This window comes from Saccostrea cucullata, unplaced genomic scaffold (genome assembly GCF_032062105.1).
Source record: "Saccostrea cucullata isolate Sc308-1 unplaced genomic scaffold, CSIRO_AGI_Scuc_v1 ctg2746, whole genome shotgun sequence".
Classification (NCBI taxonomy): domain Eukaryota; kingdom Metazoa; phylum Mollusca; class Bivalvia; order Ostreida; family Ostreidae; genus Saccostrea; species Saccostrea cuccullata.
The window spans coordinates 20,719-35,965 of NW_026935622.1; the positions used below are offsets into that span (position 1 = coordinate 20,719).

At 32.1% G+C, this 15,247-nt stretch overlaps 1 protein-coding gene across 1 annotated transcript; it reads right to left on the reverse strand.

Annotated features, from left to right (window-relative positions):
* Nucleotides 1–335: 335 nt before the first annotated feature.
* Nucleotides 336–8,775, reverse strand: LOC134243433 (mitofusin-1-like). The gene is made up of 9 exons (XM_062725678.1): nucleotides 8,623–8,775; nucleotides 6,022–6,212; nucleotides 5,354–5,625; nucleotides 4,641–4,787; nucleotides 3,915–4,127; nucleotides 2,876–2,979; nucleotides 1,367–1,507; nucleotides 1,210–1,213; nucleotides 336–1,131 (listed from the first exon to the last, which is right to left on the reverse strand). Exons 1-9 carry the CDS (start codon nucleotides 8,763–8,765, stop codon nucleotides 343–345), a joined length of 2,004 nt encoding a protein of 667 aa, XP_062581662.1. The 5' UTR covers nucleotides 8,766–8,775; the 3' UTR covers nucleotides 336–342.
* Between the last annotated feature and the right edge of the window lie 6,472 nt (nucleotides 8,776–15,247).

The following is a 15,247-nucleotide window of genomic DNA, read 5'->3' on the forward strand; positions in this document are numbered from 1 at the left end:
CGTCACCTTCAGTGAGACTGTGCAACATTCAAAAGGAATGGATGACCCTTTCAATAAGCATATTGTTCAAGTGCTGCAAAGTGTCATGTTAATAATCATTTGAACATTTGCTACATGTATGATGTGTTAATTCAGAAAAAGGGATATATAAAAAAAATTTGAGCATCACTTATATTTGGAACCAACATTTATAATGAATAAAAAAATCTCTTTGTAGAAGAACAATACGTTAAACAAAATTATTCTGTTGAGTGGTAACAGTTTTGCATAAATAAAATTTTGGATGTTACTTATCGATCATTTTTAGCAAAGCTGTATGGCCAATAATCCCCTTAGTTGGTTTTAATCCAGTTGTATTTCGACGTTTTTTAAATTTTCTGCACGCTCTCGAATGTTTGAAATTTTTGCACTCAAGGAAAGCAATACTTTCTCTTCTTCCTTATAAAATTCAATCTTGCTCTTTGTTGTTTCAACGCTGTTCGACAAATCATCGATTTCTCTTTTCAAATCTCCCTCAAGAAAACTTTTGATGATGTCTTTAAATCTTTTCTCATATGTTTTACGCAATTTTTTCTTTATCTTTGGCTGCGTTAATTTATCAATTCTAGCTTTGTAAGCATTCTTTACAACTTCTTCATAGTCATCAAGGACGTCCAGTGCCACTAATCCTGTAACTACTAGTCCAGTCACAACTCCTGCTGCCGCGACAGCTTGTGCAGCCTTAGGACTAACAGACATATACATCATCGCCATGCTTCCAGCGACTGCCGTACCACTTGGAGCTATCAAGGAAATGAGGACAGAGCCAAGTTTGTCTTCAACGTCAAAGGGAGACTTAAATCCTTTCATTTTGTCCTTAATATTGTGTAAAGACTCTTGAATAAGGATAAAGTTTTCTGTAAGTCTTTCCAATATCTCGCTTGAAAACATCTTTTGAATGTTTTCTTGCTGCCAAGAAAGAGTTTCCTTTTCTATGCGAGCGTCGAGTTCTCCTCCTATTGTAAAGCGCGAGTACTTCTCAATATCTTGTAGAACTCTCGACCTGAAGTTTTCACTGTGTATATATTGATATAGAGCTTTTGCAGTGCCTCCAAGAAAATTGTCAACACTTTCATGAAGTCTTGAAAGTGCCTAGAAAGATACGATAATTAGAAAAAAGGTCATATACTGCCTTTTTTATATTTACAATGAACATTGTTAAACAAATACGAAACTCAGATTTTTTTTATATTAAAAAATTATTAGAGACATACACGACAAATGGTCGTGTTATATGATTAAAAACAAAATTTATCAAAAAATATTTTTAGATGTGTTTTTGTCAAACAACTATAAACTAAAGCATTTATCATTAGTTAATAATTACCTCCTGTCTTTTATTTTTATTACTTGCAAATCTCTCCAAAACTGATCTAGTTCCTGAAATGTTTTCTCTGTACTTTGCTTTGCACATTTCAGCTTATGTGAAAGAATTAAATCACAGTCATCAGCAAAAGATTTTATAAATCTGCAATATATATAGCATAAAGGGAAATTAATCAAAAATATAAGAAAGGTATCCACATGCACAAAGAGTTATTCAAAAGTTTATGACCTACCATAAAATGAAAACAGCTTCCGGTACATCAATGCAATTTTGAATAATAAATAAACATAATTGTTTTTTGTTTCTTTTTTCAAAGGGTCGAGTTATTTTTTCCAGCCTCCCATCAGCCTCTGTCCCATATAATCGTAATATGTTTGAAAATTTGATTATACAATTTAATCTTGTTTTAACAAATTCCATAACTTTTATTAACAAATTTCATTCGTTTTAACAAATTCTTTAATTTGTTATAATTGAATGCGTTTAAAGAAAGTCGATAAATTGTTAGATCAAATCCATATTTATTTTCCTATTGGCCCTGATTGTTGAATTTATTTAAGCGAATTTATTTTGTTAAAGCAGATCTTATAATTCGTTCAAAAGGAATTTAATTTGTTAAAATTAGTTTTAGAATTTGTTTGAACAAATTGAATTCGTAATAACAATAATTAGTTAAAACGAATTCAAAAAATATATTGTAATAGAATAAAATCGTTTAAATGAAATCAAAGAAATTGCAATAACGAATTAAGTTCATAAAAACAAATTTGACAATTCGTTATATCAAATTCAGAAATATTTTTAATGGGACATCAAGGTGGTTCCCTAGGGAAAGACATGGAGAAAACGAACAGTTTTCAAGATTGAATGTTCAAAAAACAATGAAAAAAAAAAAGCTTAGCAATCACGGACCTCCGAAACATCAGAGATCAGGTGCCATTTAGGGGTAGAACGTGCTTTGGGTCAATTTACGCTCTATAATTAGGAAAGCGGAAAAATTAAAAAAAAACTTATTTGACTAAAACCAGGTTGATTAAATTCGACAAGAATCCCTTAGAATTGAACTTCAACTTCATTTTACAGCTGTCTGTGTTAATATTTGTTGCTTTCTATAAGTTCGATATTGCCGATAAACAGTAAAACCGTAATAATGGAATTGATGGAAAAAGAGTGGAGGGAAAACTGATACATAAACTAAGCAGCTATTTTTTATTATATGAGGTTAGGTTGAATTAAAGTTTGAAGTTAGTAGCTATATTTATTAAATCTTAAATTTTCCATGATTGATTCCCAAAGACTGGAATGAGCAGATTGCACGAATGCTGATTATTTAATATCGGTATTTTGTTGTTTTGGGTGGGATAGTTAATCAGGTTATACAGAAATAATTTGTGTTTTCATTTTCAGATAAAAGTGTATTAAACCATAAAAGACTAGAATATAAACACATCAAAATTATTTCCTTATAACGAAGCGAATTAAAAAAAAAACAATCGCATTGTCATTTACCTCAGATGAACCTTTACTCGCTTGAATTCATTTTTGGCGATGACTTCTTTTAAAATCTCTTGAGATTTTTCAAATTCGATTTTGTAGGTCTCATCCTCATGCACCTGTATAAAATTTTTAGATATTTGAAAAGGCATTACAATTTAATGCGTATTTTTCAGGACCGGTTAAGAACACTGTAAAAGTCGTGCTATTATTAACAATCAAGTTGATGGAACAGGATATCAGCAGTCAGCGCTGAAGTAACTGTGTGTTTTATGGTCGATACATTCATTGAGTTAAATGCTGACAAACACTTATTGTTATGCCATTATTTAAACACTGAATTGAGAACAGATTTTTTCCATTTCTTCCCGATCATGACAAGGAACACATATAGGGTGTATCAAGTTGGCAGGGGATGCTCACTCATCCATGACACCTGATCCTACCTCAATTGTTTAAAGGTCTGTGATTTTCCATGTTTATATTGTTTGATCGATTTTTGAGTTTGATTACTGTTCGATATCTTCATTTATTTCATTTCACTTTTTATTTGGAGGAAAAGTTTATCGATTAATTGTATTTTGCTTTATTTTATATGTAATTGTCTTAAATGATACTGATGTGTTCCGAAATATGTCTCATCATTAAAAGTGGAGTCAATAAAAGAGAGATTCATTGAAACTAAAAAAAGGCATTGCGGACAACGTGGATGTATATAGATCAAGAATCCTGACAAGGAACATGAGACGCGTTACTTTTCCAAATGACAAGGTACTGACACAGAATGCGATTTTACTGCTGTTATTGCTTTCTATTTCCTCTTTTCTTGATTAGGCATCGGTCAAAGATCGTCAATAAGTTTTTACATTTTTTGTATAAAATGATGTCATCACCATACTTCTTTTCAAGATCATCGTTGTCTTATTTACACTTCTTTGGCTTTAATAAGTAATTGTAAAAAAAAAGATATTTGTTCAGAATATATGTATTAGGAAGGTTACAAATGGAATATAATGGGAAATATAATAGAAAATGAAAATGAATTTAACTATACCATCGCTGAGGCGAATTTGAGAATATTTCTGTCCTTCACTCCTTCCCATATCTTGTGAACTTTTTCTTTTAATTCCTCATACAGATCTTTTTTTCGCTTCTTTTTTTGTCGAACTACTGCATCCCATTTGTTGAGTAGAAAAATGGCATCTTCAGGATCTAGGCAATACATGTGACTCATCGATTCTCTGACACGTTTTATGATGTGAAGTAGCTACAAAAGAATAAATTCAGAAATGACGTCTAATCTGATATATATGGCAACGGTAAATGTTTATCTTATATTCACATATCATCATTTTTTAATTCCTTTTATTCTTGAGCTGAGATAAAAAAAAAGTATGTGCCACCTTTTATATGTCTTCAATATTTAAGGAATAACTGTCTTATTTTTCGAATTCATGAATTGATCAATGGATTGGCTTGTGTGATAATAAGGCGTTTATGCATAAAATTATCACATAAGCCAATCCATTGATCATCTTCATGAATTCGAAAAATCTAACAGTTATTCCTTATATTTACATGCTTTGATTCCGCCAATCCACGGGCTCTAAGCCTGCTTCTCTCTAGGTGTTGTTCCGCCTTGCACGTGGTTTTTTTGGAACCGCGCCAAGACATTTATGAGGAAATCAATTACATTTACAATTGGTAATTTAATCTCGGGCAAAGACATTGGAAATGTAAATATTAAGTAATCAATATATATTTTCAAGATGTAGTATACCCTATCATCCTGGAATCCACCTGCGCTGGAAACGTTCACAACAAATATAAAAGCCACTGCATTTGGTAGATACTTCATCATCTTTTCCGCCACATCATCTTGTCCGGTGTCACCTTTTCCTGGTGTATCAACTATGATGATGTTTCCCTAGAGAAAATTGAATTGGATTCATAAATATGAATGGCCAGAGCAGTATTTTTAGATTAATTGTAGTTTGTTTCACAAGTGCATATATTGTCATGTATCGTTTACAAAAAAAATGTTTAAACGAGAAAAACATGTCTAAGACACAATTGACATTCAAGATAAAGTTCATTTTATTCACCCAAACCAAGAATGGTACAGACCTAGGGTTTCAAATAACATATATATTTAAGGACCGCCACATCAGACCAAAACATTATATAGACAAAGCGTCTAAAATTGTGGGAACGCCACTTTTTTATCAAACACTCATTTAATGTTGATGATATAAAGATTTAAGTTGTATATGATGTATGTTATATTACGATGTTACTGTTTATAATTATAGTAGACAGTATATTTGTGTCTTTACTATAAAATAAACACCAAACATCACCCTATTGTAAAAAAAAGTAAAAAGTCGTTCATGTACGGACTATACAACTTCTGGATGCACAAGATTCCCAATCGTTTATTTAAAAATATATCATCAAAAAATTTTGAAATACATATTTAAAATAAGAGAAAACCTTTAGTATAGGTACGGGAAATGAGACATCAATGTATTCTATTTCGTGGTCTTCTGTCGTTGCCAAATCTTCCATCATCTCACTTAGTTGGTCTACGCTACTACATTCTGTGCAGTCTAATTGTTTGCCTCCCTTATCCAGCGTTGTAACTTGCATTTTTAATGAATACCTTATTCTACACACTCTTGTTGTTGTTGCCATAATATCAGTGGGAACGATATCACTGCCGATTATGAGATTAATAATGCTTGATTTTCCAGAACTCGTTTCTCCTAATCATAACAGAAATATATAAATGCACAATACATAAGGAGAAGATAGAAAACAAACATCAATACAATTAAAAAAAACTGATTTTTTTCTTATCCAGAACAAAGCTTGTTGACTAGATCTGAGAATTTTTGTCGACCTTTCAAACTAGTTTCTTTTTTTTAAGGGAGCGAAAAAGCATATTTTGCAAAGGAACATAGGCAAAAAATGTTTTTGTTACTTTTACATTTGACCAAATGTGCTGGCTTTCATGTCTGCTAGAAATAATAAACAATGACTAATAAACCTGAAGTGTGACAACAACAAGGCCAAACATTCAGATATTTCAACTTCTTCTTAAGTATATAATAGTATGGTATAACAATGCCAAAGATATTGATTAATAACCATTGAGTTACCAGCAATCACGACTGCACAGTCTGTCTTTGACAAATCCTCTATTCTCAATTCCAGCTGCTTATTTATGTTATTCATTGTGTGTGAGTCTTTTCGAATGTGACAGTCAAAAGCTTCTTGATCTACTAACGTCTGGATAGATTTGATAACATCCACTATCTCACCTTGAAGACAATCGTAGCTGCAAACGTTCCTGTTATATAAATGTGAATATATGGAAATCAAAATAATTTGAGAACAAGTTGTACTCTCTCTCTCTCTCTCTCTCTCTCTCTCTCTCTCTCTCTCTCTCTCTCTCTCTCTCTCTCTCTCTCTCTGTCTTTCTCTCTTCTTTGAACTTTTCATATTGACGTACACATTGATTTATGATTGAGTAACTCTCTACCTAGTCTTTTTTTTTTAAGAGTTTCTCGATCTGTAGAGACGACTTTAAAAGATTGGAAGGGAGATGAAAAATAAAGGTGAATAGAATTAGGGAGTGAAAGTTTGGCGATTGATTGATGCTGGCAATTGACGAAACTCTTTTCAACCGTTCACATATTTTTTCGGGCAGTGATCTTTAATGTTTTGATGAAAAATTTAAAATCATTAAGCTAATATTTTGCCTCTAAATTACTGCACATGAATCCTGGCTTTTCTATTTAGCAAAGAGGAAAAAGGCTTAATATTTAGACTATGAGATTTCTTTTATTTCTATAATTGATTAAAATTGCTGAGTGAAATATCGGGATTTAAATGCATAAAAATATTTGGTGAGAACAATTGGATTGTATTGAAAATTACTATCATAAAATTAAGATTGATCGTTTGAGTGCTTTATTGATGCTGGAAGCTGCGACGTATAAAGGCAAAGCTGCATGACGGTTTTGAGTTCATATATGTACCAAAAAATTTCAATGTCTTCGTTCGAGATAAAATTACAAATAGTCAATATTATAGTCAATATCATTTCTCCATCAATGAACTACCGGTCACGGTAGCCTAGTGGTAAAGCGTTCGCTTCGTGATCGGGGGGCCTGGGTTCGATTCTTGTTTACGGCGCTGCGTCATACCTAAGATGTAAACAAAGGTAGTGTCTGTTCCTTCGCCAAGCGCTCGGCACTATAGAAGTGAAAGTCACGGGTCTTTCGGATATAACATTGAAATCGTATGTGCCGTGCGAGGGTAGGCGCTGGCACGATAAAGAACCCTTACTCCTCAAATTTGGTCTAAATTTTAAGCCCTTCACCGGCATATGGTGACGTCTCCATATGAGTAAAAAATTCTCAAGAGGGACGTTAAACAACATACAATCAATCAATGAACTGGTTCATTGATAGGCGCCGCTAAAAAAAATCACGTGCAGGGTGGATAAATAAGAGACAAGAATCGGGGCTTGTAGCACGTGGATTGGCAGATCTATACCATGTAAATATAAGGAGTAACCGTAAGATTTTTCAATTTCATGATTATTATCAATCGATTGGCTTGCGTGATAATTTTATGCATAAATGCCTTCGGCGTTTTCGGCATTCATGTTAATTATCACGCAATTTATTCGATTGATCAACTTCATGAAATCGAAAATTAAGAGAGCTATCCCTTAAATACAAACTGTAAAAGCTTTATGAAAAAGCTTTCAACAAACTGACACTGTTCAGTACAATCAATTGTACAATACGTCGCCAAGTTATGTACATATGTATATTTGTAAAGTTGTAGTAATGATTTCCATTTGGATTTCGTATCAACTGAACACATTCGACAAGTTCTAGTACTGTAAAAACAAATTGTGAGAAGCCAATACTCGTAATTAAATCTTTATTATATTTTTTTTGCACACTCTTTACTTTATTGCGAGTTAAACATGTTAATAAAGAAAGTTAAATGTAAACCGATTTTTGGGGGGCATAGTCTTTGTTACAAGACAAGTCGAGAGATCTTATCTGCTGCTGTGAGGGTCATGCTTGAGTTATTCTTTGTGCCAGAGAACCTTATATTGACGACTGGAATATTCAATACCGCCAATTATGTAGAGGGAACGTTTAGGTTCAAGGGGCATTAAAATATATTGAAGAATCGATCTGGTGAAATTGTAGAGCAATTAAACCTGCACTTGCCACAACAAGAAGACCATGTACGTCAACACCTCTTGTTCTTCATACACACAATCTAACCAAACATTTCTGTTCAAACTGTTTTCATTATGTAAACTAAAATGTTAAATAAAACTTACCAAGCTATTTAATTCTGGTTTTAGCGCTGACAAAGTAAGAATCATTTATTTCAAATAGATTACCTTTCATGTGAAGCTTTTAAGTCAATATAATAAAAAGTTTTTGTTGTATTTACTAGTTGAAGAGAGGAAGTGTATTTGTGTACTTAGTAAAATAAAGATCGTTTTGATCAATTTTTACTCTTACACATGTACATGCAAAGTTTGAAATACAAAGAGTGTGTTTGAATACCTCATTTGTTAACTATTGTGTTTGATTTCACTGATTTGCTATGACAGTTTTTCAAGGAGTCTCAAGTCTTTAGCTTTACTTAATGTTAAAAAATGGCAAACAATTTGAAATTTAAAAAAATGCTTAAAAATTTTAATACATTTAGCAAATCATTACCAGAAGTCGCTACCGCTATGCAAATCATCTAGTTCTCGTTTATATATGCAAGTCTCCTCCTTTATTTCCTCTCTTCCTTGTGTGTCGGTGTCATCTTTCACATCTAATTTCCCTGCAATATCTTTCTCTGGAATGCTATCCATAACTGTATTTCCCCAATTCTTAAAAAAAGTAGATAAATGATTTCAATGCGGTAGCATGTTTCACGAAATATGTCTATGTTTCAAGTCTGTGTGATTCGCACGCCAATAACTCACAAAAAAAGTTTAAACGTTCCTTGGTTAAACTACATAACTTTCTGTATACATGATTAGAAACCTATTATTAGGTCTTTCCTTCTTTCTGTGGATATACCTATTGAAATTCCTCTGTTTATTATTATTTTTCTTCCGCTGATTTTTTGTTTCGAGGTTTATCGAAATGATTTTTTTTTTCATCGTAAAGGTCATTGAAAGTTATGGAAAGATTTGACGCCTTTACTGTGAACAATGACCCTTTTCGGAGTTCTTGCCCCTTGCACGCAAAACCTTGTTATCGCTACTCCTCCAAAACCATTAACCGTATAGGTACCATACCTTCATCAATATATTTTGACTAATAGAGTACTTGTTTTATTGTATCATTGCGAAAGTATTCGTTGATCCCTTCAATTAGTTATTACCCCTGAAAGATATCGATTTTAACAAATAAAAAAAATTAAGGTCAAAGGTCAAGGTCAATAAAAAAATGAGAAATTCGGCCTTTTTAAATATCTTTTTTTTGTCTTTAAAGGTCTAGAAACTTTATCTCACTCATTAATATGTATTCTTAAAACTTTATTTTTGTTACCTAAGATTGACCCTTTTAAAACTTATTGGCCCTTGTGCAAAAACCTCGTTATCACTACTCCTTCAAAACCGCAGACTGTAGAGACGCTAAACCTTTACTTATGTCTTAAGGGTCTGAAGACACAACTTCATTGTATAAGTGCGAAATGATCTGATTACCCCTTATATGATTTATCGTCCCTTAACGCATAAGCGCTTACTATTAAACCCCACATGTATAACTTAAAATGTATGAGTATTAGAGACAGGGAGTCCATTGCAATGTGACTCTTGACCTTTGACCTTGAAGATCTGATGAAGGTCAAAGATCAAGGTCATTTCAATTTTTTTTTATTTTCTATTTTTTTCTTTACTCCAATTTTGATTTCTTTTTCATTGTATTTGATTTTAAAAACTTTCATATAAAACAAAACTATAGAACTTCAAAGAAGGTGGAAAGACCTCTTATTGTTCTGTGAACAATAAGTCTCCTAGTTTGGATTTAATTTTGTTAACTATATATACACGCAAATTCATGATGTCAACATACGACTTATTTATTACAACATGCAAGATAATTATGTTAAAATGTAGAATGTATATGTACTCCTATAAGTGAGAGCCTCAATTAACGTTAATATGCTCCTTATATACCTTGGAATCTTACATAAGAAGGTCATTTTTTTCTTTACGAGCTCGTTTCGCTTGAGAATTTTGGCAAAACATATGCGTGAAATACAAGGGTTGTCCGTAAAGTCCGTGGACAGCTTTAAAATTAAATAAATCTATTATTAACATATTTCTAATACTTAACTAAATGTTAATTGAAAAATGTAAAGAGACACTAATGGGAATCTAACAACCAAGCTAAATGATAAACGTGATGACTTTAACTTTTCTATCGGCAACTTCCCTTACTTATGCAGCAATATACCTTCATCAACTGCATACAGTATACATATATTTCTCAGTTGATTCGATATGCAAGAGCATGCTCTACGTGTGAACAATTTCTTAAGCGAGGTAAATTATTGACAAGCAAGTTGATGAAACAAGAGAGTCAGCAGTTTCGTTTAAAGTCATCATTTCGAAAGTTCCATGGTCGATACAATGACCTTGTCAGCAAATACAATTTATCATTGAATCAAACGCTCAGTGACGTTTCTCATTCAAATTGTTAGTCCATTATTTATACGCAGGTCATTCAAAAAAATACGTAGACAATGCTTCTTATCCTCATATAATTTGTAGAAGATTACATATCAACACATTTTCGTAAACAAAAATATTTATTTTATCGAAGTGTGAAGTATCATTCCATTTGATTAAATAGAACTTAAAATTTAAAACAACATGTTTTGTTACCACGGAGCACGGTTAACCAACATTGTAACGTCAAAGGCAACGTTGAAAAAGTTTTTCAAAATGATACTCATTTTCTTAACTTCAAACACGGTTTGTAGCATCTTCTCCATTCAAAAAACATATCCATAACACTTAACACCTAGTTTGCGAACAATTGTACAAATATAGCTTGAATAAGGATGTCATTGTTTTCAAATCCTTTAATTTGCCATGTAACTCTATTAATTCTGCAACAGTGAAGCACACAACACGTTCAACGACGTCCGTAACTCTTTCGACAATATTTTTAACTTTAACCTGTTTATTTGCAGACAATCCATCGTGTGATTCAAATTAGCTACCATTCAAAAATTGTATTTTTCATTTAATATAAATACACAGATTATTTTCATACAGATCCTGGATTATACAGATTTTTTAAGCCTGTAGGACAAGTTTCCCGAATGTAAAGTACAATTTTATTGCTACTTGCTGCTCCGTGACGTCCTCCAACGTCATGGTTTTTTGCTTTTTAGAATCAAGTCTATATGTATTTAGAAGCTTATATCTTTTAAATGAATATTACACATATTAAATAACCTGATTTCATTTTAATTAATACAACGATACTTTATTTAAACATGTAAATTTTATTTTGTTTCCACTCCATTTATTAGAGGTATGACTGTAAATACTATAAAGTGAAAATAAGTAAATTACTCAATTTTGACGGTGCTCCGTGACCCCATTTTTGCTACTCTAAATCCTTGGTAATTTTCATAAAAATATAGATACATTCCAATTAAGTTACTCAAATGATTTGAGACTGTTGTTAAAATATTTGTTCCAGATTATGATATGATATGACGTTCAATAAAAAAGTTAGGACAAAAGTCTACGAACTTTTTGAATGACCCTCGTACACTGAATTGACGACGGATTTTTCCATTTATTTCCTGATTATGATAATGAGCACACGGCGGATGTGACCGTTCTGCTGGAGATGCTAACTCCTCCATGGCACCTGATCCCATCTCTGATTTTTCGGAGGTCCGTGTTTGCTCTACTCTTATTTTGTATATTGTTTCATGGACTTTGAGATTGAATACTGTTCGTTATCTCCATATCCTTATTCAATTTCAAATGTTTAATTACAATTATTACTTCAGAATTTAACTTGGAATAGAGACTCGGAGCATTGCGAAATTTAAATTAAAAAGATATTGTGTTTAAATTAAAAAGATATTGTGTTCTATAATATCTGAATGACTTTTTACATTATGAGGTTGACAGATGTTATCACGTCAAACCTGCAAAATTTGAACGTTTGAAGTTTTAAAATGGCTGAGCAATCAAAGTTAGAACATAACAAAAATACACGATGTAATTAGACACAAATATGAAGTCAATAGTTTCTCCATAATACTAAGACTTACATATTTTAATTGCATTTCACACAAAAATAAATAAAAAAAATATATAAAAGATCTTAAAATTTCATTTTACGGTTCCATTTTCAGGAAAAGTGGCAATCTCGTTGTGTATAAAGCAAAAAAAAAAAAAATATATATTGATACTAAAATCCAGAAAATTCAAGATAGATATGTTTGAAAGGAAATAAAAACACAATACATCGTCAGGCCGTGCAGTTGTGGTAAGCAGACTATGACGATTGAACGCACCCGATGAATTGTAAACATTAACAATAACAGAACCCGTAACCTGTTTACTAAAACTGTGTATATAACACGAGTGTGCTAGAATTGCTAAACTCTGTAAGCAAGTCTACGTTCTACAATACTTGTGAAGGAGTTTTGCTTTCTAGCATTTCTACTCTAAATAGAATTATTTTTTCTGGACAAAAGTTTTAATATTTCTCATTAATACACAACAATATTGCAACTTTTCCCAAGGATTAAGAATAAGGTTAAAATGTGTGCAAAAATGTGTCAATCAAACCCGACAAAAATTTGAAGTTTTAATATCTTTTAAATGAACTAAGACGTTGAATTAATTTTTGTGTGAAATGCTATTAAAATATGTAAGTTGTAATATTATGGAGAAATTTGTGTCTAAGTAATTTTAAGACGGATCAGAATTGTTAATAAAAAACGACGATTTCGGAATAGATGGAGCAGTGAGCACTCTGCTTAGACATCGGAAAAATACCTTAATAGACCAATTCATTCTGTTAACAATCGGAAAAACATAATAAAAGAAGCTGTTCATTGGCATGTGATATTTTCGAACGTAAAGAACAGTTTACAGGATGACATGTGTGAAAGAAAAACCATCATTCCGATTTTGAAATGCTGTAAAAATGAATTTGTAGTAATGTGACTTTTCCGCATTTCTGTTAATTATATCGTTTTTTTTTTTCGCGGACAGAGGTTGGATGTTTGCTGCACATTAAACATGCATTATTAAATAGTATTTTACGTATGAAACCTGAGCATTTTGTGCACATTTTTAGCGATATAAGAAATGTTCTGAGTTAAACGGTGACAAATTTGATCAAAGTTACATGTACTCGCATTAAGCTATTTGACGTTGGGTAACCAAGAATTTTTGCTTTAGTACTTTGGGTATGAATGTGTGTCTTACTTGTATCTGAAAATATATAAGTATTTGTGCTTTGATTATGGTGGAAACTTGGAAATCAATAAATTGAAACATGATTTTTAAGAAAATAATAGTTTCATATATCTATCGATGTTCGTTTGTAATTACCAATGTTGTCCACGAGCTGTACGGACAATCCTGGTAAACCGTTAACGAGTAATTTTCAGGTACAAACTTGTTTGCATGGAGTATGAAAGATACAATAATTAAAGAATTTACTCATTCTGTATGCACCATTGTTCATTAACTAGAATTAATGTAATTATTTCAATTTTCCAACATAAGTACTTAAGATTTAACATCACGATAATTTTGCGGATTGCTAGTCAGAAAACGATTCTATTATTTCACAGCGGAAAATAGTTTCGTATTGTCAGATCTTCTGACATTCCTTTCACGATTATCAAACAGACGACTTGTTTTGACTTTTGCTTTGATTTTAAAATTGTTGATGCGAAAGAATAACAGTGTTTTATGTGTAAGTTTAATAATGAAATAGTTATTGTTTTGTATCGTTTGTATCGTTTGGTTATGTTGAAAATCTGAATTTTTGATTTATCGACTTATTTCAATGTGTCGTTCTAGCGAATTTTTACAATGGGTGCTTGATGTTACTCCGTGAGTAGTCAGAAGTATGTCGTTGTGAACCTCTAGCATGTTGAAGAAGATGTATATGTTGATACACGTATGCAATTTTATATCTTGCATGTTGACATACATATCTTGAATGTAAAATTACAACTTACATGCTGACATAAGTAGCATGTTCCCATAAATTAACCCGCACGTTAACACCAATAAGTTGCATATCTACATAATTAACACGCATGTTGACACAAAAGTTGCATGTTGATATTAATAAGTTGCATGTTGACAAAAATAAGTCGAATGTCTGGTATATAATGATGTTGCTTCTTGCATCTATGATGTCAGATACGGGCATCAGTACAGATTGAATATAAATCATAATATTTACATTTCCACTGTCTTGTCCGAGATAAAATTACCAATTGTAAATGTAATTGATTTCCCCATGAATGTTTTGGCGCGATTCAAAAAAAAAAAAAAAACCACGTGCAGGGCGGGACAAAGCCTAGAGAGAAGCAGGCTTGGGGCCCGTGGATTGGCGGAATCAAAGCATGTAAAGATAAGGAATAACTGTCAGATTTTTCGAATTCATGAAGCTTATCAATGGATTGGCTTGTATGATAATTTTATGCATAACGCCTTCGGCGTTTATGCAAATTATCACACAAGCCAATCCATTGATCACTTCATGAATGCGAAAAATAAGATAGTTATTCCTTAATTAAAACCTGCAGACTCTTTAAAAAACTTGCTTGTCAATACAATTGATTTGACTGTACACATTATTACCAGGTTTGAACCAAAATAATGTCATGACTTCGACAAAATAGCTGCTAATCGACGTAAAAGAGCAAATTTTAAAAGGTGGAGTTAGTAGGGTCACACCTAATTTACGTTATATAATTAATTTGAGCCGTAATTCATTCAAACGTTTCCCAAAAATAGCAGATTTCTGATCCATGCACACGTTCACAAAGGGTGAGTTCCGATAAGGCCGTTTACTGGCCCACTTATTTTCATTAAAATAATTTTCAATTTATTTTTTCAAAAGAAGTTTAGAGTTCAAGATGAATATCTTTTGTTAAATATATTTCAAAAGTGATAAGAAATAAATTCACACCATAGCTGACACTAACTTAGATGTACCTGCAGATGCTTTAACATTAGGCCAATAGGAAAATAAAAGGAGGTTACATTTATAAATCGATGTTTACAATATGAAGTGCATGAGGGACACTCATTTAGTTTTGCCCACTTATAAGATA

Bases quoted from the DNA above. Each gene is read 5' to 3' on its own strand.
- LOC134243433 (XM_062725678.1), bottom strand. From the start codon at position 8,765: ATGGATAGCATTCCAGAGAAAGATATTGCAGGGAAATTAGATGTGAAA. The intron at 5,626-6,021 runs GTAACTCAATGG...TGTTATGATTAG, and splicing joins CTGTGCAGTCGTGATTGCTG to GAGAAACGAGTTCTGGAAAA. The intron at 4,128-4,640 runs GTATACTACATC...ATTCTTTTGTAG, and splicing joins GTGGATTCCAGGATGATAGG to CTACTTCACATCATAAAACG.